The sequence below is a fragment of the Lates calcarifer genome, linkage group LG9 (genome assembly GCF_001640805.2).
Source record: "Lates calcarifer isolate ASB-BC8 linkage group LG9, TLL_Latcal_v3, whole genome shotgun sequence".
NCBI lineage: Eukaryota > Metazoa > Chordata > Actinopteri > Centropomidae > Lates > Lates calcarifer.
In genome coordinates, this window is record NC_066841.1 from 17,357,070 (window position 1) to 17,384,116 (window position 27,047).

At 40.3% G+C, this 27,047-nt stretch overlaps 2 protein-coding genes across 14 annotated transcripts in view; both read left to right on the top strand.

Moving 5' to 3' along the window:
- Window positions 1-364: 364 nt before the first annotated feature.
- zgc:162472 (uncharacterized protein LOC553495 homolog) lies at window positions 365-15,216 on the top strand. Of its 2 annotated transcripts, none has more exons than XM_051073004.1 (30): window positions 365-578; window positions 1,583-1,764; window positions 1,848-2,499; window positions 2,609-2,712; window positions 2,849-2,914; window positions 3,640-3,792; window positions 4,029-4,162; window positions 4,282-4,376; window positions 4,480-4,534; window positions 4,641-4,775; window positions 4,921-5,160; window positions 5,413-5,476; window positions 5,562-5,763; window positions 5,850-5,959; window positions 6,108-6,498; window positions 6,679-6,813; window positions 7,252-7,288; window positions 7,387-7,500; window positions 7,599-10,173; window positions 10,311-10,471; window positions 10,565-10,821; window positions 11,456-11,519; window positions 11,642-11,795; window positions 11,890-12,025; window positions 12,115-12,148; window positions 12,241-12,339; window positions 12,431-12,527; window positions 12,992-13,174; window positions 13,456-13,771; window positions 13,878-15,216. In XM_051073004.1, exons 2-30 carry the CDS (start codon window positions 1,589-1,591, stop codon window positions 13,989-13,991), a joined length of 7,053 nt encoding a protein of 2,350 aa, XP_050928961.1. In that variant the 5' UTR covers window positions 365-578; window positions 1,583-1,588; the 3' UTR covers window positions 13,992-15,216. The 2 variants fall into 2 exon arrangements, with proteins under 2 accessions (XP_050928961.1, XP_050928960.1); XM_051073003.1 differs by having other exon boundaries at window positions 366-578; window positions 11,887-12,025.
- A 172-nt stretch (window positions 15,217-15,388) lies between these two features.
- LOC108891400 (rhotekin) overlaps window positions 15,389-27,047 on the top strand; it is a 70,409-nt gene continuing 58,750 nt past the window's right edge. For 3 of the 12 annotated variants that reach the window (XM_051073015.1, XM_051073014.1, XM_051073016.1), the window contains exon 1: window positions 15,585-15,703. In XM_051073015.1, coding sequence (XP_050928972.1) covers window positions 15,686-15,703 — 18 coding nt within the window. In that variant the 5' untranslated portion in view covers window positions 15,585-15,685. Of the gene's footprint in view, window positions 15,475-15,572; window positions 15,704-17,797; window positions 18,053-18,141; window positions 18,196-18,469; window positions 18,588-18,725; window positions 18,948-19,055; window positions 19,151-19,306; window positions 19,408-19,514; window positions 19,644-20,354; window positions 20,518-27,047 lie in introns of those variants that run through there. The other 9 variants (XM_051073010.1, XM_051073006.1, XM_051073007.1 and 6 more) reach the window with 9 other exon arrangements.

Below are 27,047 nucleotides of genomic sequence, written 5' to 3' on the forward strand. Positions count from 1 at the left end.
AATCCACTATATTCCAGATAGCAATATTCTACTTTTTACCCCACCACATCAATATTTGTAGCCTAGAAATTGTGATTGACTGTTAGCTCTATCAGAACTACTCATTTACAATGTACTCAATTTCAACTCCAACATCAGAATGTTGATGTATCAGAATTAACAATCCAATGATTTGATATTTTTAATGTTGCTGCTAATACTTCTGTCGCCTACTTCTTTTTAAATAAAATTATGCATGTAGGACTGTAATTTCAGTATTTTACTCTACGCTTACTTAAATAAAATAAACTTTTTCCACCGTATGTATATTACAGACAGTATTTTGAAAGGCTTCAAATAGTTCCAATGTAATGCTCAACTTCCTTAAGGAAGAATGAGCCGTGTTGCTTGTTGACTGTGTGATCTTGCCTCATCTAGCGCTTTGCTGCAAGCAGACTACATTTCCCACAATCCATCACGAGAATAGCGCGTCACTAAAAAACATGGCGGATTAATGTGTGCATGGAGTCCGCTATTTGTTATTCGTTGTTGATAAATGGAAGCGTATTTCTGCCGACAAACGACATATTCCTGAACAGGTACGTCGTGGCAAGCAAAATAACTCATGTAGACGTAATGAAATGTTAAATATAGCTGTCTCAGCTTCTTGACATTAAAAACAGGACGGTTCAACTCTGGAAGACTCGCATACCACAAGTCTCGTCATGCGAGTTTTGTGCTACGCTTTGGGTAGTTTTCGACTTGTTTGGGCGCAATGGAGCCTTTCTCTACGCGTCGCACTCGTTTGAAATAGGTGTGTTAGCTTACTAGACTTCTTGGGACATTTCCTTGTGATTTTCTTTACGGTCAGAGTTGACCACCTCTCGCTGTCAACGTCAGTAGTCCTGTCAGTCAGAATAGCTGAGGCTTGCACAACAGCACGTTACTTAAATCTATGTGATCTTGCTAGTGCTACGGCAGGCGGCAGCTGGTTTTCCACATTTCTGGTGTGACGTTTCTACGTTGCAGAACCTAACGTTACACTTTTGTATGAAATATACTTTGCTGCTTTACCGATTTCCTGTCCAACGTCAACAATAACAACCGAGTTTTAATTAGCAAATCTCTCCTGAAGTTGTCCTGTAATTCTCACGTGCATGCAAGATTTAAAATAACTGTATCCAACGAGGAAGTACAGTACTGTCCATCTGACGTTAACATTCGTATCAGTCACGCAGTAACACCAGGGAGGTATCTGATCTGTCCCAAATAAATGAATTCTGCAGCATGCCAACAAAACCAGACATACAGAGTCACAAAGAATAGAGTCCTGCAACAGATCGGCTCTCAGGATCATGGTATTAGTCTGGGATTACATCAAGAGACGGCGTGACAGCCTAAATCCACAGAATAACGGTGGCAAATTTTCCAAGATGCAAATGGTTGAACCTGGCTCAAAGCAAACAGTAAACCACAATTTACACTACTGTAGTAGATGCTCAGTGCACTGCAACATTTGACAGTAATGAAAAGAAAGAAAATTCCTTTTTTTCATGTGAACAGGTGAGTAGTATTGCAACATTGACTTCCTTTGTGCTTTCAGGTCAAAATGTTTCGCCGGTCAAGATTTAGTATTCGGCCCAATGTCAGTACGGCAGGGAGAACAGCAGCAACATCTCAGGAAGCCAGTGAATCCCCCAGAGATGTCAGTGTGAGCACCACTCCTACTGCTGTGACAGATACCAATTCTGTTGTGACTCCATCAGAAAAGCCTGTAGCCCCAGGGTGAGTAAAAAAAACATCAAATGGCTTCTAAACTACCATTTATGTTATGTATAACAAAAACAACTGTTCCTACTACTGTTTAGGGATGGAAATGATCAAAGTGGGGATGGTACCAGCTCCACAGCTGCAGTTCAGAGAAGGAAGCGGTTTTCTGTCAAGCCCAAAGTGGCACCAGGCCGCCCTTCCAACCTTGCTCGGACACCAAAATCCCCTGTCAAGGCAGTCTCTGAAACTCCTGTTGAAGTCCCCGACTCAGATCTTGACAAGCCAGGAACATCCGGCCAAACTAGAACTACAGCAGCCCCCCAAGGACTCCAGTCACCAAAGCGTCGAAGGCATTCAGAAGAGAGCAAGCAGCCCAATGTGCAACCTAAACTCACCACCCCAATATCCTCTGACCTTTCAGGACCTTCAGCTGTCCCTCTTGCTGAGGAATCGCTAGAACAAACCAACCTGCCAACAGACAGTGGCAAACAATTAGAAAGCAAGTCAGGCAGTCAAGTTAAAGAAGTTCCTCCAAGACCACCAGATAAAGTACCCCTTTCTCTACCAGACAAAGAAACTGTTGAAATATCAGAGAGGGCCAAGACTCTAGTGTCATCTAAAGGTGGACTCTCAGTGTCATCATCGGCATTCTCCTTAAGTAGACTCCTGAATGACCCATCTGACCTTCAGAGGCTGGCAAAGGCCCAAAAGCTCAGAGAGTTGCTCAGACAGGAAAGGCACAAAGAAAAGGTGAGTTCAGATTATTCTCTAGGCATAATTATCCTTACTCACAATTCTAATAGATATAGATATATTTTGATTCATTAAATAAAAGGAGTGGTTTAATTTAATGTTGCAGAAACTCAAGAAAGCTAAGGCACGTATAAAGGAATATACTTTAGACCCTGCCAAAATGACCATGAGGGACCTTATCCGTTATCTACCAGTGTCTAACCCCATGACGTAAGTTTCTCTTCAGCAATTTTGTCAAGCTTATGTAACATTTAATACTTACATCTTGACATAATGTTTGGATCTTGTTTGCCCAGAATGTTTTTTTGTGGCTATCTTATCTGACTGTAATTTGTAATTTTTCCAGATCTAGTTTAGAAGACTCAGCTCAGGAGAATGAGACTGTGGTCCCACCTTCACCAGTAAGAGAAGAGTAAGTTTATCCCATCATCATTTTAAAATATTTAGTGTATATAGTGGGTAACAAAACAATACATCCAGTATTAGCTTCATTCTGATTTTCTCTACTTGTATCCAGATTTAAGTACTGAAATGGCTTTTTACTTACTTACTTACGCTTTTTTTTTTTTACTAGTTTTTTTTGTGTTTATTTGAAATTGAAAGTTAAGAAGCTGCAACGCCCCCATATGATTTGTGTTTTGGAGGGACAATCAGAAAGATGGCTGAACATGTGGTCTACATGTTCAGTCATAAATAAACTAGTGAACACACACACACACACACACACACACACACACACACACACACACACACACACAGCTATTGGACTTAGAAAGTGTTACCTGGCGTTGGTGTTCAGGATCAATACTACAGTTTCCCAACACAAATGTTATCTTTTGACACTGAATAATAATAAAAACCACAATAACATACTTGTTAAAATAATTGTGGAAGTGGCACTGTTTTTTTTTCCAAGTTGTATTCAGTTACAACACATTTGATTTAGAGGGCATTGGGCTTAAATGTCTAGCCTTACCACCACTGGTTTATCCTAATAAAATGAATGAGACTTGATGATGAAATAGTCTGTATAATGCTCTACATTTTTAATCAGTATCTGTACCAGCAGCTATTGCATGCTGCTTGTGCATCAAATCCCTTCCATTCGGTCTCATGTTTGCAATGTAAACCCTGCAGGTCTCCAGAGAGAGCGCAGGAACCTGAAGTCCCTGAAATAACTGCTCCAAGGGAGGAGGAAGAGGAGGTGGAGGAGGAAGAGCAGGAAGAGGCACTCATGGTTCCCCAGGTTAAAGTAGCTGAGGATGGCTCACTGATCATTGATGAACAGAGGTCAGTGGACTTTTATAGACTACAAAATACATTCTTTCCTGTTTATCCATTTCCCTTAGCTTGGGTATTGCAGTTGAAAGGTTGTACACCCTTAAGTTTTTCATTATTTTGAAATGAAACTAAAAATGTTTCCAAATGCATCCAAACTATACTCCAGAGATTTTTTTCCCTTAGTATAGATATTACTATATTCTTGTGATATTAGAGATGACTGGTATTTTAAATCTGTGTCTCAGTTTGACGGTGGAAGTCCAGAGAGCGAAAGGACCAAACCCAGCACAGGATCGGGACCCCATCTTTGAGCGTGGGTCCACCACAACTTACTCAAGCTTCAGGAAAGGGACCTACTCGAAACCCTGGTCCAGTGAAGGTTGAGCTGACATAGATAATAGATAATAGAGCCTGAATTACAATATTTTTTTAACACTGATTTTGCTCTGATGTTCGTGTTTGTTTTTAATTTCTTGATTATTTGCTGGTTTTCATTAGAGACAGACATGTTCTTCCTGGCAATCAGTATGGTGGGGACAGACTTCTCCATGATTTGTCAGCTGTTTCCTCACAGAGCTCGATCAGAGATAAAGGTCAGTAATTACTATAAATATGCATATATTTATAGGATATGATAAAGAAGAAGCAACTAATTGGTACAGTAATAACATAAAAATGCCTGTTTGTGCTAAACAGAACAAATTCAAAAAAGAGGAGCGAGAGAATGCTTGGAGGATTGATAAAGCTTTCAGTAAGTATTCAGTAGGACTTTGTTTAGCTGGTAAAATATGACATTAAAGTTGTTAATATTAGCTATGCCTATTTTGATACAACATTCACTGCTGATTGGTTTGTAGGAGAGAGGCGCAAGCTGGACATAGAGTATTTTTCTAAGCTGCTAGAGAAAATTCTGGAGGTTCAGAAAAACAGAAAGAAACTCAAGTCCCTAGCTAAGAAGAACTCCCCCAAGAAGCGCCAGAGAAAGACAAAGGGTGAGTATCTTGTCATGTTTTTATCTTGTTTAAAACTCAGTGAGTGGTGCATTATTTCTTTGTTACTTAATGTCTGTCTGCAATACAGTTCTCCCCAAGTTTGTCTCGATTCAACAATCCTTGTGGGTTCTTATTCCCTCCACAGGCAAAAAAGCTGCAAAGAAACTGAGTGATGTGGAGGAGGACGATGAGGAAGATGAGAATCAAGTTCCTGACTTGGAGGATGAGGAGGAGGGAGAGAAAGAGAATGAAGATCTCTGTAATGAAGGAGGAAGCCCTGTTTCTAAGCCTAAAAGACAACGCAAAAGAAAAACTCGACAGGCTGCCTTGAATGAGGAGCCAAGTGATAAGAAAAACAAAACAGGTGAAAACAGCGATGACCAAGGTACAGTAGCATTCACTTATTTCATGAAAATGTTCTTCTCTTGTCAGAAAACTTGGCAGATTTAAATAATGTAGGTCTGTAGATCCATGCTAGCTGCTATTTTGTTTTGCTTAACTGGTTTAAGAAGATTTCTAGAAAAGTAATTGACAAGGTTCTGAGACAAGCAATATAAAAATTATACATTTGATTAAAAAGAAAGTGGTTTTGACCAAAGTTATCTCTGTTTTTTTATGTGTACTTGGCCCTTCTCAGGTGAAGCCTGTGTACCTGAAGACACTGAGGCAGCACTTTCTGAGGACCATACAAGTTCAGACACGTAATGAAACTTTAAAAATGTAGTTAAATAAAACATTTGAATGCTTTGTATGCTAATTAAAGTACTCTTTTTGCCTAATAATCAGGTCTGAGAACACAGAGAATGTGAATGCATGCAAGGACACTGCAATCAAACCAGCTAAACTCTCACGAGGCAGAGCACCAAATCCACTTCTGCCTTTGGGCAGGAAGTGGGGTAAAAAGCCACCACCACCTTCCACAAAGGCCAGACATACTGAAGTAGATAAAGGGGATGAGACTGTGAGTGATGGATCCTCTAAAGAGCAGGTTATTATTTCAGTTTCAGTCCAGAGTCATTATATCTTTCGACACATTGTTGCTTAACCTTGCTAAAAGTTGTACTAATGTTTTAGGTAAATAAAGATTCATCACCTTCAAGGCAAGCCAATAAAAGGAAGTCAGCCAGTGCTGACATTTCCTCTGTAGAAGAGGATGCCAGCGTTGAACCTCCGAGACCTACCAGGTACAAAATATATTATGTCTTCATGGGAAGACTCCTACTCAAACAGCGAATCCAGAAACATTCCCATTCCCAAAGACACTACTTTATAATAGAAAATATGATACAGTACAATATGAGTGCTTCATCAGTGTGTGATTGTGTTTTATAGGTATGGAAGAGTGCCCAAACCCACCAAGCCCTTGACTTACTCTGCCAGAGGAGATGCACACACCTCTGCCTCAGATACCGCTCCTGTCTCACCAGTGGGATCCACTGCCTCTGTTGCTAAGTCTACACCCAAATGCACAGCCAAGAGGGGAAGAACATCAAAGCAACAATCAGCCCAAGAGTCCAAAAAGCCCAAACTAGTCACCCTCAGGGCCTCTCGATCAGAATATAGTGATGAAGAGGATGAAAAACTGCAGCATCAGGAAGAGATTGAAGAAGAGGACCACCCTGCATGTAGCCCCAGTAAGGACAGCATTGCTCCTGTGTTTGTTCCTGCGAGCCTGCGCTCCCCACGTCCTGTGATTTCAGAGGTGGAGGAGACTATGGAGGAGGTATGAGAAACATATCATGCCAAGTTACACAACATCCATTAATTTCATTTATTTATTGATTTTACATAATTCTTTTAACAAGCATTTTTGTGTTTTTTGCATTAGTTTTTCTTTGTGCATGGTTTTACATTCCATAATTCACACCCTCCACTCTGACCCCCCACCCCATCCCACCCATAGCTTGATATCTTGGCCAATATGCCTGATGTACTGGGCATCTCCCAAGATGCACTGTTCCCTGATGCCTCTTGTGAGCGGGCACAAAATGAGACAGGCACAGCTGAACCATGTGAACATCAGTTGGACCTGCTGGTTGTAAGTGTCCTATGTCTAAAATGTAAAACCAGTCAGTAAAATGACTTCAATGATTTGTGAGATCTAATGTTAAAGACCTGTGTAGCTTTTTCTACGAAATGGCTATGATTGATAAAATGCAATCATTTTTTTCTTTGTTTGTAGCTGGATCACAAAATCATATCGTAACTTGAGTTTTTGCTCACTTTATATGAAGAGCAAATTTAATTTTGAACAATGATGCATGCAGTAGTACATTGGTATTTCATATTTTGCTGTGCAATTATAATTCTAGATGAAATCAGCTGACAAAGACAAAGAAAGAAAATATAATATAGAAATATAATCTATAAGAAATATAACACTACTGTAATAAATATTTTTCTTATACATCACAAGTAGTCTGGCCTAAATGGGGAACCTTTAATGTGACTTACAATATATTTGTTTCCCTTGCAGGATGTTATAGACTTCCTTTCATCAGAACACGCAGAAGGTATGTTTAAGAGGTATTCTAAGTAACTGCCAGTGGATTACTCAGATTTTTTTCATTTCATTCAAGTTTACATGTTTTGGGTGGGCTTTTTGTTTCAGTATCTGAGGACGAGAGCTACAATGAGGCTGCTCAAACCCTGTTGACCATTGGCAACCTGACTCATCTCCCTCAGTCAGCACAGAATCAACCAGCCAGCCAAGATCACATAGCAGGTTAGAGACACAGAAGCCACAAGATTCCACATATTGGATTTGGATTTCATTTGTTTTAGATTTAATTATATTACATTTTAAATATGCCATTATTGCAGGGACAGCATCAGTCAGTCAGACAGAAACAGGACAACACCTAGAAGAAGAAATTGCATCAACATCTGCTTCACAAGAGGAAAACAGTGCTACTCCTTTCATGTCTGTTCAAGAAGTCACAGAAACATCAGAGAGCAACAGTATAACAAACAGTGGTGATGTTTCCATTACTAAAACCAGTGATCAGATGTGTGTTGAACAGATAACTGTTTCTGATATGGACCCTAGCCCTCAATTACAGTCAAGACCAGAGAGCTCACCAAAAAACTCTTCACAGACCAGGAGAGGACGCTTATCCAAGGTTAAACCTAAACCTAACCTCGGCCGAGCCACAAGGACTGCACAGCCCAAATCCCAAGTAGACACATCAGTAGAACATACAGCTGAAGAGAGCAACACAGAAGCTGCCATCCTTCAGATCACTGAATCAGCTCATGAAGAAACAACCCCTCAGATGCCAGAACATTATACCACATTGTTAATAGATGACATTTCCTGTACTGAAGTCAAACTCACTGAAGAGCTCTCTGTTAGTCAAGAGATGTCTGTAGGTCAGGCAGAATTAGTTGCAGTAACATCAGATCAGAGTGCCTCAGAAAACCAGAGTCACTGTTTTTCTGATGCCCAGTTTGAACAAGCCAGCAAAGACACACGGTCAACATCTGAGTCCTCAGATAAAAAATTGATGTCTCATGCTGAAATAATTAAGAGCAGCCTTAATAATTCTGCAACATCTGACACATCAGTCATAGAGCCACAAGTTGAGCTAGAGTCAAATACAGATTCTGTCCCAGTCCAAGCAGGCAGTCAACATTCTGCTACTTATGTCACACCTGTAGATTTGCCAGTCAGTCAGAAAGCAGAGAGTGAATTGGGATCAACTTGCCAGTCTGGAAGGAGTCGAATGCAAAAAGTCAAACCCAAAGCAAACCTACCACAGACATCAAGAACTGCTCGGTCTAAACCTCAAACTACAAAAGACTCTGTAGAGAGAGACTCCTGCCCAACTCCAGTCACCAAAGTCCCGGAAAAAACAATAGTGGAGGTTGAACCAGAAGCAGCATGTGGCAGCTCTCCTCAAAAACCAAGTCAAAGCACAGGAACTTCTTCAGGTTTGATACCATCATTGGATTTAAGCTCTTCTCTTAAACCCACACAGGAACTGTCTACAACTGAGGAGAAAAGGGCAGATGTTGAACTTGTTGGTGAGGTATTCTCTGGTGCAGCAACATCATATCAAAGTTCCTCATGCAACCAGAGCCTTTCTGAAACCCCTTTTGAACGAAGTAGCAGTGACACAGGGTCAACATCTGAGTCCACAGATGAAAAAGGGACAACTCATGATGGAACAACTGAGAGTACTGATAACCTGGTGACATGCAACTCAGCTGTCACAGAATCACAAACTAGACAACACTCAGCTCCAGTCCAAGACAGCAGTGACCACCCAGCTACATGTGTTACACCTGTGGAGGGTCAGAAAGAAGAAAGTGAAGCTGCATCTACTTGCCAAACTAGGAGAGGGCGATTACAGAAAGTCAGACCCAAACCAAACCTTGCACAGACATCAAGAACTGCACGGTCCAAACCTCAAACCACAAAAAACCCTGTCATGCACATGCAACATGTGGAGGAACCCTCCAGTCCAATTTCAAAACCTGGATCCACTGACAATACACCAGCAGAGGTAGAAGCACAGCCAATTTGCGGTATCACCCTTCCTGTAAAACCAAGTCAAAGTACTGGCACTGCATCAGGTTTAGTACCATCATTGGAATTATGCACTACTCACAAACCAACAGAGGAATCATCCTCACCCATGGAACAAAAGACAGATGTTGGACAAAATTCAGGCTCCAAGAATTCAGAACTAAATATACCTCAAAGAAGAAGACATTTCCCCAAGGTCAAACCCAATTTAGGATTGTCCACCAGAACTACACAGAAGAAAGTCCAGCCAACCTCAACCTCAGAGCAACAAGCTGTGGATAATTCACAAACAGAGCTGAAACTTACAAAGAAAGATGGCAAGCACTTGTCATCAACACACTGTCCATCAACTACAGAGCTCAGCTCAAACAGTTCTGCACATGCAGAATTAGAAAAGACATCAAACACCACAAAAGATAAGGGAACATCCTCTGATGGTATTGTCATAGGAACATCTTGGGTTGCTGAGAATCAGTCTGTGTTGACAGACTCACTTCCTCAAAATAAAAGCAGTGAAAAGTCCACATTTGAGATGGAATCCACGGAGGACAAAATGTCAGATAATGTCAGAGTTGAGGCTGGACCTGCTACGCAAGGGGATTGCAAACTTAATATCTCCACCAGAGTTACAGAGTCAAATAGCCAACCAACAGATGATCCAACTGCAGTTTTAGGGGTTCAGTTTTCAGAAGATTGCTCCACAGAGTCAAAAATACATTCTGTATTGACTGCGAATCTGAAAGAAAGCAGCTCTCAGCCATGTTCAGAAAGTGCCTCAGAGGTAAAAAGTCAAGATGCGGTCCAACAATGTTCAGAAACCGGTGAAACTAATCAATCATCAAACGACTTTTTCCAGTGTGCTCAAAGGTAAGTCGTGAGTCATATTTTTTGATTCTGTATCAGCATTTGTCCTCAAAGGGCAATTGACAATGTTGTTGTTTCATTTACAACCTTTACAATGAATTATAAGTGGACATTTCTCTTGTTCATTTCCCCACTTAAAGCACTGGCAATACACAGTCAGAGCTGACAGACTCTTCCAAGTATTCAGGAAAAGCCCCTCAAACTCGTAGAGGCAGGATTCTTAAACCCAAACCTAACGTGGGACGCAGTGGTCGACCTCCACAACCTCAACCAGTCAAGAGCACAACACCAGCAGAAGCAGGTTTGACACTTCTAAAATGAAAGTTACCTTGTCTCCAAGAATGCTGAGTGGATTCTCAGGACTGCCTCCACTAATGGCTCTTGTTTTTCATAGATCCTGGTACTCGCTCAGAGGGTGTGAATGCTTCAGCTTCCCACAGCTCTATGTCTACACTCCAACCTGACATTCTGGAACCAGTAGAGGGAGCTATTGAACAACATAGTAACCAGGAGTCCCCACCAAACGATGATGGGGCCCTGCTGGGCTGCTTGACACAAATTATCGAACAACTGAGTCAACATGACTCCGCTCCAAATGATGCTGGGTCCTCTCAGGGTTGTGTGCCACAAGTACCTGACAGTTCTTCTCAGGTATTATGTTAATCAGCGTGTGGAAGAGGCATATCTTGTTAGCACCACCTGTATGATTGCAGTGTCTTTTTGTATTGAAATTCCTTTTGAGCTTGTTCATGTTGGCCTTGACCAGATATGTAACAACATGCTAATGTAACAGAGCATATCATGTGTCACCAAACCATCAGTTTTATATTATATAGAACTGATTCCCAATCAGTGATAGAGTACAAAGTAGAGTAGCTGATTTAATCTGAAAAAATTGAAATTTGGATTTAATTGAAAAAAAGAAAGAAAGGACACTGATTGAGATATCCTATAATAATGCTTTGATGCAATTTAAATGGATTTCATTTGAATGAAAGCTAAACTATAGTGTTTGATTCAGTTTAATCCAGTTTAAAGTAATTTCAACACATTTAGAATATTACAGGTAGTGTCATGGAGGTGGGGTTACTTAGTAATCTGGGGCTGTGGAGCTATGGGTGATTTAAAAAAGGGATGGGAACTTATGCTATACAGTGTACTACCAGCAAAAAACTACACCAAGTAATTGCACTTAACATGTGTGCAGTGTAATCTTGGCCAAGAAGCCTTTACCACATATAAGGATTAATCCTGAAATGTTTTTCTCTGATTCCTGTATTACTAGGACACATCAACATTAAGTACAGATGGGACTCAAAGTCATCCAAATCTCACAATATTTCCAGACAGTAAGTCACACATAGATCACATTCCACTCATATCAGATGATTTCTGCTGTGACTTATACACAGTACACAGTATATACATACACGATGGTTTTGATGAAAATATCTCTCACCTGCCCTCTCAGTGCTGTCGGAGCAGGCGCCTTCAGATCCAGAGGAAACGTTTTTCATCCTCGCACTGACTGAGATCCCAGTCTGCTCATCAGGGGAGGTGGTGGACAGTGCAGCCGAGCCCCTCCCTTATCTTCCTGTAGCAGATGCATCAATACAGCAACAGAGGTTTGTGCCTGCTTTTATCAGCTAGTCAACCAGGCAGGCATGGAGCCTATTTTGTTTGGTGTCTGATTCTGCAACCTTCTTCATCCCTCAGCAGTGTTCCTGGAGAGAGTTTGGCAGCAGCGGGAGATGGGTCTCTCTCTAGTGTCTCTGAGCCCATGTCCATTGAGGGGAGTGGTGAAATGGGCCTCATCAGTGTAAAAGATACTGAGCCGGACCCAGCTGCCTATATTGTAAGTGAAGTTGCAAAGAAGCACTTGTATTTGCAGTGTGATAACATGTATGTATTTGTCACACATTTTCTTTTTTTAACCCACACCAGGATTCAGTCATGGAGAATGCAGTGGATCCTCATGGTAGAGTGATAACATTATTTGTATTTTTAAAATCTATTGTTTCGTTTTATATTACTGATAGTTAATGTTGATTTTGTGTGTTTTTGGAATAGAGAGCACTAGTGTCCAGCTACCCAAATTATCAGAGACTGAAGAGAATAATGATGAGACTGAATTTACCTCTTCAAAGCAGAGACTAACTGGAAGGAGAGGTATGCAAAAGATAAACATGTACTCAACATATGCACTCTCAACAAACTGGACACGTGTATTTCATCATGTACTTGTCTCTCTTTGAACCAGGCAAACAGCAAGTTAAGTCCAATAATACAAGGAAGAAACAAGCCAGCAAGACCCTAGTCACAAGCACTCAGGACTCAGAGCTTCCTGGGCCTTCCAGGGAGCCGGAAGCTCTGAATCAACAGCAAAAACAGCGATGAGGTCACTGAGCACAGAAAAAATAATAAAAAAAAAAAGATAAATGAAATAAAAAATCAGAAAAAACTAGTGACATCATGAAGTGAAATCATCAGTAAAAACTGAGCAGCTTATTGTAATTGAAGATTTTTTTTATTTTTTTATTTTTTTTTTAACAATTCATATATTATTATTAATTATTTTTTTTTTATTTTTTTTTATTTATATTATTTATTTTTTTTTTGATAGATATGTCCAGTACAATATCAGAAGAAAAATATGAATGAATACTAAAGAAATAAAAAAAAAAAAAATACAAATAACAATGACATGATCATCATACTTTGAACCAGGCAAACAGCAAGTTAAGTCCAATAATACAAGAAGAAACAAGCAGCAAGACCCTAGTCACAAGCACTCAGGACTCAGAGCTTCCTGGGCCTTCCAGGAGCCGGAAGCCTCTGAATCAACAGCAAAAACAGGCGATGAGGTCGTCACTGAGCCACAGAAAAGAAGTGGTGATAATGTAAACACTGAAAAGGAGCCTAATGCAGATGAGAAGGGCCCTGAGGATATCTCAGGAGCACAAACTCAGACTACAAAGACTAGGGGCACCAGGACTGGGAATAGGTGAGGAAAAGCAATTTGTCGAAATTATGAATCATGGTGCTATCTACCCACTGTTAAATAAAACTAAGTGGTCAAGCCATGCTAGCAGCACTTTAGGCTGTACTTAAATGCTAACATCTGCATGTTAACACCATCTTAACACCATCACTATAATTTAGCATGCTAACATTTGCTAATTAGCACAAGTATGCACAAGAAGAGGCTGATGGGATTGTCAGTTTTGCAGGAATTTGGTCATAAACCAAAATAATAAATAATTTTTACTCTCCAATTCCTGACAGAAAACCCAAAGATTTCCGTTCCTTCCTTTCTGACATGAACAGCACTGCACCTTCAAGCTCTCCTTCACCTGTCAAAACATCTTCCAAGGGCCCTAAAGTCAAAGCTACGCACACGAGAACATGCTCTACCATAACACCTGCCTCAACATCACACAGTGTCACTCCCACACCTGATCCAACACAGCTGTCAGAGGAAACTCACTCAACATCTTCTACCACCTCACCAACACCAACAGAGGTGGGTAGTGAACAGACCACTGAACACAACCAACTGTCCTCAGACACAGCTCCAAGCACTTCTCAGTGTTCATCTGAGGTAAGTAGGGCACAGAGGTGGATGGAGAGTCATCTTAATTCAGTGGAATTTTCATACACCCCCAAGGAGTTGATTACAGTTGATCCTTTGTTCTTCTTTGTTGTAGGTTTCAGCTTCTCAGCAGAGTGACTGTGTGGAGAGCAGCTCTACAGAGGAGGAGCCCACCAGTGTCTCTCAGTACTTCTTAAGTGATATTTTCACAGATGTGGAAGAGCAATAGAGAAGTGGATTGAGAGGAGGAACCTGCTGGTGGCTTACCTTATTTAAAAATATTTTTTGTTGTGTGAAGTTATTTCTGTAAAGGTTAATTTATAAGAAAAGGCTGTATTTTTATTTTTTGATGCCAGTGAGGCTGAATTTATTTTATTCACAAACTTATTTTCATTTCATTTTCACAAGCACTTTCAATATGTATTGTGGTTTCACTTTACTGAAATGCCTTTTTAATTAGCCATTTCAAATAATATGACAGTGCACTCATTAATAACAAACACATTAGTTGGACTGAAAGGGGTGGCAGCTTTTTCTTTATAATTCATAATGTTTAAAGCCTCAGATTTCTTAATTTGTTTATTATCTAGCTGTGACAATGTAAATATTGTACAATAGCAAATATGAGTTCCATATTAGTTCCATTTTATCACAACATAGGTCTCAGGAATAACCAGTTTACCTGACAACATATACAATTGTACATTTAAATGAATTGCCCTTAAATTTGGTTTTAAATTTCATCAGTATATTCTGTCAGGTCACCCCATATAGAGCAGAGGAAATAAAACGTTATTTAAGGAAAATTACTACAAGCAAGCGTAGGTTAAGACAGTTTGTTATATTGTAAATAGTGTAGATTAAATGAACGCTCCCTGTACAGATATAGCATTCAGATTATTATGTTTGGTACTTCTACCACTTAAAACACATCATGTGTCCTTAGATGTTACATTCGCAAGTAAAACAAGAAATTCTATAAGATCTAAGTATTCGTTCATCACCAATGGATTCAGTCTTCATTATAATATATTAGCAGTATTATAAAATACTGCTAGTATATAATGTTCACAGCAATAGTAAAACATTTCTGCTGAAAATACCCCGTTTCTTTTACCTCAACCTTGTCATATAGGAGTCACATTGAGCTGAAATGTATGGTGGCTGGTGAAACTTGGTGAACAGTATATGACAACTGCTATTTACAACATCACAGATGAAATTCGGTATTTATGTCCTGGTTTATGTCCCGGACACAATAAGGGTACAAACTATTGCACCATACAATAATGCAATCCAGTTATTCACAATGCCACAACTCATGACCTCAGAAATTACTGTAGTCAACTCTGACTTGGTCACTAAAAATGTAACATGACTAACTGTACTGTATGTAAAGTTATTTTTGAAACAATCTGTGTACTTTCTATTTAATAAATTGTAGTTGTATCATGTTTGTTTATGTTAAAAGTAAATACATCCTATCATAATGAACTAGTAAGTAACACCTGTTTACATTGTAGAGTAACTATTTTAGAGTAACTTCCCTAATTGTATTGCTCTTCTAAACCAAGATGAATGTCTGCTTAGTCCATTCTGTTTTTTTCTGATACTGTGTTTCAGTAGATGTTCTGCAATATCTGTCTGAGTCACTGTATATTTTAGCATTCACTGGTGCATCTGATAGAGCTATGGGCATAAAAGACAATAAGGTTTGAGACTCCTCTAATCCCTCATACTGCAACCTCTTGTAGCGAGGCTTAAGACTGTTTTGATCTCTCTGTTGAGTAACTGACTGGCCTGTCCGCAGGTCCACTATAGCACTCTTGTAGTCAGCTGGAGGATTAGTCAGTCCACTCACTGCTCTGCCTGCTGACTGTACAGAGACTGGAGCAGACCTCTGAGGCACTGCAGAGAAGGAACATGAATGATAACACTCAGGTTAGTGAACAGAGATAATTTTTGGATTGTTGGATTGGATTGTTTTCATTTCTGATTAATTTAAATATTATGGTTTGGTAAAGAAATATATGATTATGCTGTTTTCTTTGAATTAAGGTAGGTCTGGAATATAACTTTACATCTTTCAAATATAAGTGATTTTACATGTCAGAAGAAGGATCTAATTTAACATTATGGATTCTATTTTAAATGAATTCTCTGTGTTTCTGTGTAAAAAGTACTCTTCTAAAAACAACATATTTAATGACAACCAGAAAATAACCTGCAGCACCATTAATTTCAAATTTAATGAAAATATATCTTATAGAATATATTCCTAAATCTGTTGAGTGAAGTATAGGATATGTAATTATTTGGAAACCGTTCACAACAAAGTCACAACATACCAACAAGGCTTATAGCATGACTGAATTATGTAACAACCTTCTGATCTCTAAAGCTGTACTTCTAACATGTACTGTATGACTTGTTAATGCATGGTAAACCTGTGTCCAAATATGTGGTATTGACTAAGAATCTTATATAACAGTCATGTTGAGGCTGTGTTCATCATATGAAAATTTACTGTTGGAAGTCATAAAAGGTTCACTTGAGGTTTATCTCACACTCACTCAGTAATGTATAATCATAAAAAAGGCAACACTGTCTTATTGTTTTGTGGTCTAACCAACTCACCTGAAATTAGATCAGTCTCTGACAGTGGGACTGTATCCAGGGATTACTGTGATGGACTAATTTAACTCAGGGTGGTAAACACCCAGTCACCGCATGAGTTCTGTGTTCTGCCTAACAGGCCTGGGTCAGTGCAGAAACAGTGTGACTGAAAGTTACAAAGCTGATTATAGTGACTACCACTTGACGTCATGGGGTAGTCTTATTTATTACTGTATATCATTGGGCAACTGGGAAATGGAATTACTAATAACATTCCCTCACATTATGGCACATTATATTACTAGGCTAAGGGTCTTCAGCCATCCTATCAGCTCTAGGAGACTGTACAGACACAGTGGTACTTTGGGCTAAATGCCAATAATGCTAACATGCTCACAGTCACTTAAGATGTTGATGTTCTACAGGTATGTTTACCACGTATGCCATCTCAGTTAAGTGTGTCAGCATGCTAATTAGCACTTAACACAAAGTAAAGCTGAGGCTAATTGGATTTAGTTTTGCACATATTTGATCATCAACCATAATTGGTCAAGGTAAAAAGTTTTATCCTGAGGGGAACATGAGTGTTTGTATCAAATTCCAGGGCAATCTATCCAATAGTTGTCACAACATTTTGCTAAAAACAATATATCAAACTTTTAGTAGTGCTAAAACAAAATTCAGGGGATCTCCAAAAAAGTATAAAGGTCCTCTGGGGACCAGATATACACACTTGTTGAAATATTTCAGTGTGGACTAAAGTGTTGGACCAGTTGATCATCATCCCTTGGGCTATGCTGCTAGCTTGGCTAAAAGTGCAGAATACTCATGCTGTGATTGTTTGACTCTTGGTTCCTGGAAGGCAGATAATTCTCAGTGCCATCCTCCAAAAACACTCTGAGCTGTTTGTCTCTCTTTCTGTTTAGTCAAATCTGTATGACTAAACAGAAATACATAACTAAAATGTTCTTTTTTTTCTCTAATCTTGGGTAGGACAAAGAAGTGCTGAAGCAGATTGAGAGGGAAGTTCGAATGCGGGAGGGTGCCAGTAAGCTATTGGCAGCCTGTTCCCAGAGAGAGCAGGCCCTGGAGGCCTCAAAGAGCCTGCTTACCTGCAATGCCCGCATTCTGGCCTTGCTCAGCCAACTCCAGAGGATGAGGAAAGCTCAAATCCTAAAGAGGATGGGGCACAGGTCAGAGGGAGTGCAAGGATATATTGTATGCATGGGTAAATTGATTATAGATGACTGGAGAGGGATTTTAAAGGAATCTTATGTGGTTATATTGCAGAAAGTAAGTCCGAGGAAAGTGTTTGTGGACATACCTGTTACCAGCCACTAGAGGTCAGACTAGATAGCTTTTAAACACATAGGCTATAATTACATTTGCTACATTTAACACTTAAATGAATTCCAGTACAACACAACTTTGTATCTTTGTCAAACATAAAATGTTAAGTTTTATTGAGACTGTGTGACAATAACAGTTGGTTCAACTGTAAGCTATTCTACTTGGGGGTGTAATTTGTAGTGTTGTACTGTTTTGCATTAGTGTTGCTGTTGTTTTGTCCGTCCCCTGTACATATTCTACTGTTTGTATGTATGATGTTCTATGTCTTTGACTGCAGGCCATCTGAAGATATAGTGGCATGCACTGGAAAGGTTGCCCTATCAGGTGAGTTTTAACAAAACAGCTTGCTACAAATTTATGGAAATACCTGAAACTGGTTTTCATGTCTCCTAACTATGGTTTATACTCTGTAGACCTGCGAATCCCACTCATGTGGAAAGACTCAGAGTATTTCAAAAACAAAGGAGGTAAGTTAGAAGAGTGTGGCCAAGGGAACTGATTAATATGAATGTCTCAAGATGTCTCTGAGATTATATTGATCAAAGGAGAAATATTAGCACTGACAACCTTTTTAATCTAATCATAATGCCAAGTCCCTTTTGCTTGATATGAAAGTTTGTATAAAATTGTTATCTAAACCCTGACTTCCGTGAGTGAATATTATTAAAGGAAGGAAAAAAAAAAACAAATATGGAGGTTTTTGGGATCAATTACAGTTTGCACTCTTATTTTTGCTTGCAGAGCTGCATCGCTGTGCTGTGTTCTGCCTGCTTCAGTGTGGTACAGAGATCTATGACACTGATCTGGTGATAGTAGACAGGACTTTAACTGACATCTGTTTTGAAGACACCATCATATTGTATGTTACCTATATTGAAAGATTTTTAGAGACTCAGTTTTGGCCATTTCAACTTTAAAGGGATTTTATACATCCTTGTATAATGTATGTGTGTGTGTGTGTGTGTGTGTGTGTGTGTGTGTGTGTGTGTTTGCGCAGTAATGAGGTAGGTCCAGAGTTTCAGCTTTGTGTTGAACTGTACAGCAGTTGTGCGGTCGAGGATTTCTCCCCAGGGGTTCTAGGACCCAGGAGAGCGAGCTCCTCTGGGAAAAAGATCCGTGCTGCCTTTGAGTCTGCAGCTGTTTGTGGATCTGTTTCCACTGGAGGAGAAGCAGAACATGGAAATGTGTCCCCGTCTTTGTCCCCTGATCTGTCTACACTGTGAGGATGACAGTTCTCCCTGAGACACACAATAAAAGGGAATATTTCATGGCTGAGTTTCACTTAGAAAAAGTCGCATTGATTTTGCCCAATGCTTTCTGTCTGAAGGGGGCCAAAGTATAACCTGCTGGCTCACACAACACTGAGAATCGAAAACGTGCAGGAAGGTTTCAAGACACATGATCTGTCTCTAGCAGCAGCAGGTGAGTTATAAATCCTCACCTCGCCTCCTCTCACCTTCATGTCTCCTCTCCTTTCCTTTCCTCCTCCCTCCTATCCTCTATTGTCTCTTTCAATTATTTTTTCTCCTCTCCTCTCCTCTCCTCTCAAAAGTGAACGTTTAATCTCTTGTTTTCCAGAGGACAGTCCATTCTGGTTGCCTCTATATGGAAATATGTGCTGTCGCGTCGTTGCTCAGCCTCTGTGTATGATTCAGCCAGTCATAAGTGGTCAACTCAAGGTTAAGATGCCCAGATTTTCATATTTTGCCACACCTTGTGATGTGTGTGTTTTTTTTTTAATCACATTATCATTCACTGTATTACTTTGCCCCCTGCTCTCATTCAGCTTGGAGAGGACCTTAATTGCCAGGAAAATGTCTATGGAGTCCTCAGGGGGCAAAGTCTTCTCTGCTATCAGAGTCAAGAAGACCTGGAGTCTGAGGACAAACCATTACTTGTAATCCCCATCAAAAAGGTTGGTTCTAAACGAGCAAAGCTTCATGAATAAAAAGATGGAATCATTTACGGTTTTGTCCGTGTTGATTACAATAACAAGCTGAGGCCACCAGAGTGCACTGGTGAATTAATGAACAATTTCCTAAGAGAGGGAGCCCATTGTAATGGTGAGCATCTGAAGATTTTTCTCATGCACTTTAAACCAGATTAATTTATGTTACACTGTTAGACTTGTTATATATATAGATATTTATATTTATATATATAGTTCTTTAACCCTAGACTAAATGATTCCCTAAAGCATTTGAAGTACTCTATGACCATCACACTACACAAATGAAGACAATCACTGCAGTCTTACACCTTAATTACTTTAAACTTACAGTAGTGAAAGTAATCTCTTTCAAGAGATACCTGTGTATAAGAATAAACATTAAACATGCAGTTTAATCATAGACTGACATGCAGAAAATTCACACATACAAGTTAGACATTAGATTCACATTAAGAAAAGTAATTACACGCGGAACTGGGTGTAAAAGGATGTTTTTATCAGTAGCAGATTTACTATGAGCTTCTGTTGAACTGCAGGTAAAGCTGTTGGATTATTTTATGAATAGACATGTAAGCTATTTATATTTCACTTGGCTTACTATAGTGCCATGGCATGTTACTAGGACAACATTTTTTCACTTTGATACTTTGCATATGTGTGTATTTTTTCTATTAGGATACCCTTGTCTGTGCTTTCAAGAGAGATCCTGACAATTCTCAGAGTATATACATCAGCACACAGAGTCAAGGAGAGGATGTAGCCTACACCCTGACCATGCATACGCCTGAAGACATGCAGTACTGGACTAAGGCCCTCTGGCAGCACATCTATAACATGAGTAAGGGCTGAATGAACAACAACAACACAAATGTTTGCTATTTTAACACCCAAGAGCACTGACACAGTCCTGTCTCTACTGCATGCTTCCAGCAAAGCTGCTTAGCCTACATTTTTGCAGGGCAGGTTTGAGGTTTCTGTGTGAAAAATTATCTGGTTGTTTTGTTTGTCCCTATTTTTAGGGCCCGAGCAACGAGTTGCGTGGGCCCAACGGGGCCATGCAACGAGTTGCAAGGACCCTCTTGTTTTCGTTCGGTTTATTATTATTAGGGCCCGAGCAACGAGTTGCGTGGGCCCAACGGGGCCATGCAACGAGTTGCAAGGACCCTCTTGTTTTCGGTCTGTTTATTATTATTATTATTATTATTATTAGGGCCCGAGCAACGAGTTGCGTGGGCCCAACGGGGCCATGCAACGAGTTGCAAGGACCCTCTTGTTTTCGGTCTGTTTATTATTATTATTATTATTATTAGGGCCCGAGCAACGAGTTGCGTGGGCCCAACGGGGCCATGCAACGAGTTGCAAGGACCCTCTTGTTTTCGTTCGGTTTATTATTATTATTATTATTATTATTTTTTTTCTTCTTTTTCCGCCTCTTTGATCGCCTTTTTGAAGGCCTTAACATGCGTCAAAACTCCTGAAAATTTGCAGACGCGTCAGGCACGGCGAAAAATTTAAGAATTTAGGGGTCTTGAGCATGGGTGTGGCAAAATGGCCTCGGTAGCGCCACCTACATTTTTAAACGGAACAGCCCCTCAAGCCCGTTGCGCCTAAAAATCTGAAAATCTGCACACATATGTAACATCCCATGACGCACCAAAAAGTCTCTTGGAGCCATATTCTAAACCCAACAGAAAGTATTTTTATTTTGACCGGAAGGTGAAAAAATTGTGTGATTTTGGCCATTTCCAGGGGTCGCTTGAACGCGAACTAGTCCTAGACGCATTATCCGATTGACTTCAAAATTTGATAATTTGTTCTTAAGACATAGACGAAGTTAAATTGCAAAAGTTTCGGACTTTTCATTGAAGGGCGTGGAAGTTATGGCCCCTCAAAGTTCGATTACTCGCAACGAAACAGGAAGTTGCTTTATATTTGCTATATTTCGGCCATACTTTGTCCAAACTGCATCAAACTTTACAGGATTGTTAATGGTACCTATCTGCACACATCCATATGTCAATATTCATACAATTGTTGTAGCGCCACCTATTTATAGCAGGAAATGACATATTTTATAGTGTGATGTCCAGTTTCTAGACGGGTGACCAGATTCACTTCAAATGTTGTCAGCCCCTCCTTGAGGATTTTTTGGAAGACTGGCTCCGAAAATTGTGAGTTTTGGTCGAAGCGTGTGCCGGTTCTGGCCCGTCAAAGTTCAGAAACCCAACTTCCTGTTTGAAACCTCAGATTTTGGGGTAACTTCCTGTTGCGACTCTCTACTTTATCCTATAGATGGAGCCATTGTATTACTCTTTGATGGGTTTTTGGAAGGGGGTCTCTGTGTGTGTGTGTGTGTGTGTGTGTGTGTGTTTGTGTTTGTGTTTGAGGGGGGAGGGGAAGAGGAGTTGATTGAGTCTGTGAGAAGCTGCCACAGAGAGGTTACAGTCAGGAGAGCCATGAGCTGTCACAGATGATGAGCTCTGAAAAATATTATCACAGAAAATAATTAGCATAAAAGCTTTTATTTTAAATTTTTACATCTCGGAAGTGTGAACTGTTACGCCAGCGTGTGCCCTGCGACCTGCGTTGACCCCGCGGTTGCCGGGGTCCTGTGGTCGCCGCTCCCCCGACGGGCGCCGGGTGCGAGGGCCCGTTCAACGCTGCTCGCAGCTTTAATTATTATTATTATTATTTTTTTTCTTCTTTTTCCGCCTCTTAGATCGGCTTTTTGAGGGCCTTAACATGCGTGAAAACTTACCAAAATTTGCAGACGCGTCAGGCACGGCGAAAAATTTAATAATTTAGGGGTCTTGAGCATGGGTGTGGTAAAATGGCCTCGGTAGCGCCACCTACATTTTTAAACGGAACAGCCCCTCAAGCCCGTTGCGCCTAAAAATCTGAAAATCTGCACACATATGTAACATCCCATGACGCACCAAAAAGTCTCTTGGAGCCATATTCTAAACCCAACAGAAAGTATTTTTATTTTGACCGGAAGGTGAAAAAATTGTGTGTTTTTGGCCATTTCCAGGGGTCGCTTGAACGCGAACTAGTCCTAGACGCATTATCCGATTGACTTCAAAACTTAATAGTATGTTCTTAAGACATAGACGATGTTAAATTGCGGCAGATTTTGAGTTTTTGTTGAAGGGCGTGGAAGTTATGGCCCCTCAAAGTTCGATTACTCGCCACGAAACAGGAAGTTGCTTTATTTTTGCTATATTTCGGCCATACTTTGTCCAAACTGCATCAAACTTTACAGGATTGTTAATGGTACCTATCTGCACACATCCATATGTCAATATTCATACAATTGTTGTAGCGCCACCTATTTATAGCAGGAAATGACATATTTTATAGTGTGATGTCCAGTTTCTAGACGGGTGACCAGATTCACTTCAAATGTTGTCAGCCCCTCCTTGAGGAATTTTTTGGAAGACTGGCTCCGAAAATTGTGAGTTTTTGGTCGAAGCGTGTGCCGGTTCTGGCCCGTCAAAGTTCGGAAACCCAACTTCCTGTTTGAAACCTCAGATTTTGGGGTAACTTCCTGTTGCGACTCTCTACTTTATCCTATAGATGGAGCCATTGTATTACTCTTTGATGGGTTTTTGGAAGGGGGTCTCTGTGTGTGTGTGTCTGTGTGTGTGTGTGTGTGTGTGTGTGTGTTTGTGTTTGTGTTTGAGGGGGGAGGGGAAGAAGAGTTGATTGAGTCTGTGAGAAGCTGCCACAGAGAGGTTACAGTCAGGAGAGCCAAGAGCTGCTTTACACGCGGTATAAAAACTTCAGTTAAGATTTGAGCTGTCACTTGAGAAAGCATCATGCCAAAAACTAAGGAAATCACTGTAGACTTGAAGAATTGTCGATGCTTAGGAAGCAGGAGAAGGATATACAAAGTTATAACAGCATTTCCAAGCGTCAAGAACTCAAATGAGAAGCGTCACCGAGAAATTCAAGGAGAGCCACACTGTGCAGAACAAGCCTGGCAGAGGTAGGAAGCCAAAGATTTCAATGACCCTGGAAAGAAAACCAGTTAGAGACCTGTCTAAAGAACCCATAAACGCTGCCAAGACACTAGTGAATGACTTAGTTAAGTCTGAAATTGTAGTCTCAAAGAAGATTACATGAATTCATGTAATCTTACCATATGTCTCCCCTTGACCAAAGCTGAGCGTGGATTGATGCTGTCTTTACAGTTTGGTTTTGATCAGTTAGGAAATTTCACACGGGTCAGCTGATTTTTTCGTCTTACTCAGTGTACGGCGACAGGAAAAGTTCACTAGGTCCTCCAGCGTCGAGGTGAACCAGCTGAATATAAGCCACTCAAGTTGACGACAAGTGCATTGAAAAGTAAAAGCTGCTGGCCTTTACCTTTTCTTTGTCAAAGCGCCTGTTTGGCCAGTAGTTAGTAAAGTAATATTTTCAGCGTTGTCCACAGTCTCATGACATGTTTAACAGGAAGCACAGCACGCTGGTTAAGCTCATGGCAAACTGTTACTAACAGCTAAAATGAAAGCTTGTCTGTATGTAGTCTAACTGGTTAGTTTGTCACTAATCTCCAAATTTTGCAAATTGCTATAAACTTCACTCTCTTAAACCAGTAACAGTCTGAGCTGGACTGATAGGGGTCTGTATGGATAAAGATAAAATCCTAATGATACCCATCCCTACAGCTGGTTAGTGGCTTCGCCCTGACTTTAGGCAGATGAGATATTCACTGTTCAAATAACTTCATTATAAGCCTTGTTTAAGCATAAATGATTTATATATGCACCCAATAACAGAACTTAAAAAAATGCTTTTGCTCAAAGCTCAAAGCTTGTAAACTCAAGTTAAAACTGAGTTTATCTCCTTTTGGGAGGGGGTATTTCTCTGTGTGTTTGTGTGTGTGTGTGTGGGTGTGTTTGTGTTTGTGTTTGAGGGGGAGGGGAAGAGGAGTTGATTGAGTCTGTGAGAAGCTGCCACAGAGAGGTTACAGTCAAGAGAGCCAAGAGCTGTCACAGATGATGAGCTCTGAAAAATATTATCACAGAAAATAATTAGCGTAAAAGCTTTTATTTAAAATTTTAACATCTGGGAAGTGTGAACTGTTACGCCAGCGTGTGCCCTGCGACCTGCGTTGACCCCGCGGTTGCCGGGGTCCCGCGGTCGCCGCTCCCCCGACGGGCGCCGGGTGCGAGGGCCCGTTCAACGCTGCTCGCAGCTTTAATTATTATTATTATTATTTTTTTTCTTCTTTTTCCGCCTCTTAGATCGGCTTTTTGAGGGCCTTAACATGCGTGAAAACTTACCAAAATTTGCAGACGCGTCAGGCACGGCGAAAAATTTAATAATTTAGGGGTCTTGAGCATGGGCGTGGTAAAATGCCCTCGGTAGCGCCACCTACATTTTTAAACGGAACAGCCCCTCAAGCCCGTTGCGCCTAAAAATCTGAAAATCTGCACACATATGTAACATCCCATGACGCACCAAAAAAGTCTCTTGGAGCCATATTCTAAACCCAACAGAAAGTATTTTTATTTTGACCGGAAGGTGAAAAAATTGTGTGTTTTTGGCCATTTCCAGGGGTCGCTTGAACGCGAACTAGTCCTAGACGCATTATCCCATTGACTTCAAAACTTAATAGTATGTTCTTAAGACATAGACGATGTTAAATTGCGGCAGATTTTGAGTTTTTGTTGAAGGGCGTGGAAGTTATGGCCCCTCAAAGTTCGATTACTCGCCACGAAACAGGAAGTTGCTTTATTTTTGCTATATTTCGGCCATACTTTGTCCAAACTGCATCAAACTTTACAGGGTTGTTAATGGTACCTATCTGCACACATCCATATGTCAATATTCATACAATTGTTGTAGCGCCACCTATTTATAGCAGGAAATGACATATTTTATAGTGTGATGTCCAGTTTCTAGACGGGTGACCAGATTCACTTCAAAATGTTGTCAGCCCCTCCTTGACAATTTTTGGAAGAAGTCCTCCGAAAATTGTGAGTTTGGGTCGAAGCGTGTGCCGGTTCTGGCCCGTCAAAGTTCGGAAACCCAACTTCCTGTTTGAAACCTCAGATTTTGGGGTAACTTCCTGTTGCGACTCTCTACTTTATCCTACAGATGGAGCCATTGTATTACTCTTTGATGGGTTTTTGGAAGGGGGTCTCTGTGTGTGTGTGTCTGTGTGTGTGTGTTTGAGGGGGGAGGGGAAGAGGAGTTGATTGAGTCTGTGAGAAGCTGCCACAGGGAGGTTACAGTCAGGAGAGCCAAGAGCTGTCACAGATGATGAGCTCTGAAAAATATTATCACAGAAAATAATTAGCATAAAAGCTTTTATTTTAAATTTGTTGCAACAAATTCAGGTTTCTTACAGCATTTTCCTTATTGAAAACTAAATTCTACCTGAAATGTATCAATAAAAATCTTCTTTTGCAGTTAATGTCACCAGTTTATAGTTTAGTTTTAATAGCATTCCCTGTCACTGATGTGCCTTTAATTATCGGTTCTATCAGGGATCATTTATGTGTTTATCTTACGGGGGTGAGCCACCTCACAGGTTGGTTATATTACCTGTTGACCTCAGCTCAGTGAGCTAAGACAATGTTTAATGCAGTGTTTTTTCTGATATGAAAATGGATATTATTCCAGCACATCTAACCTCAGCAGGCCCCTCTTCAGAAACTCATATCTGCAGATGTCAAAGCTGGCTCAAACGTTGTCCACAGTCTCATGACATGTTTAACACGAAGCACAGCACGCTGGTTAAGCTCATGGCAAACTGTTACTAACAGCTAAAATGAAAGCTTGTCTGTATGTAGTCCTAACTGGTTAGTTTGTCACTAATCTCCAAATTTTGCAAATTGCTATAAACTTCACTCTCTTAAACCAGTAACAGTCTGAGCTGGACTGATAGGGGTCTGTATGGATAAAGATAAAATCCTAATGATACCCATCCCTACAGCTGGTTAGTGGCTTCGCCCTGACTTTAGGCAGATGAGATATTCACTGTTCAAATAACTTCATTATAAGCCTTGTTTAAGCATAAATGATTTATATATGCACCCAATAACAGAACTTGCCAAAAAAATGCTTTTGCTCAAAGCTCAAAGCTTGTAAACTCAAGTTAAAACTGAGTTTATCCTCCCTTTTGGGAGGGGGTATTTCTCTGTGTGTTTGTGTGTGTGTGTGTGTTTGTGTTTGTGTTTGTGTTTGAGGGGGGAGGGGAAGAGGAGTTGATTGAGTCTGTGAGAAGCTGCCACAGAGAGGTTACAGTCAGGAGAGCCAAGAGCTGTCACAGATGATGAGCTCTGAAAAATATTATCACAGAAAATAATTAGCATAAAAGCTTTTATTTTAAATTTGTTGCAACAAATTCAGGTTTCT

Bases quoted from the DNA above. Each gene is read 5' to 3' on its own strand.
- zgc:162472 (XM_051073003.1), top strand. From the start codon at position 1,589: ATGTTTCGCCGGTCAAGATTTAGTATTCGGCCCAATGTCAGTACGGCA. The intron at 2,915-3,639 runs GTAAGTTTATCC...TAAACCCTGCAG, and splicing joins CCTTCACCAGTAAGAGAAGA to GTCTCCAGAGAGAGCGCAGG. The intron at 6,499-6,678 runs GTATGAGAAACA...TCCCACCCATAG, and splicing joins TGGAGGAGACTATGGAGGAG to CTTGATATCTTGGCCAATAT.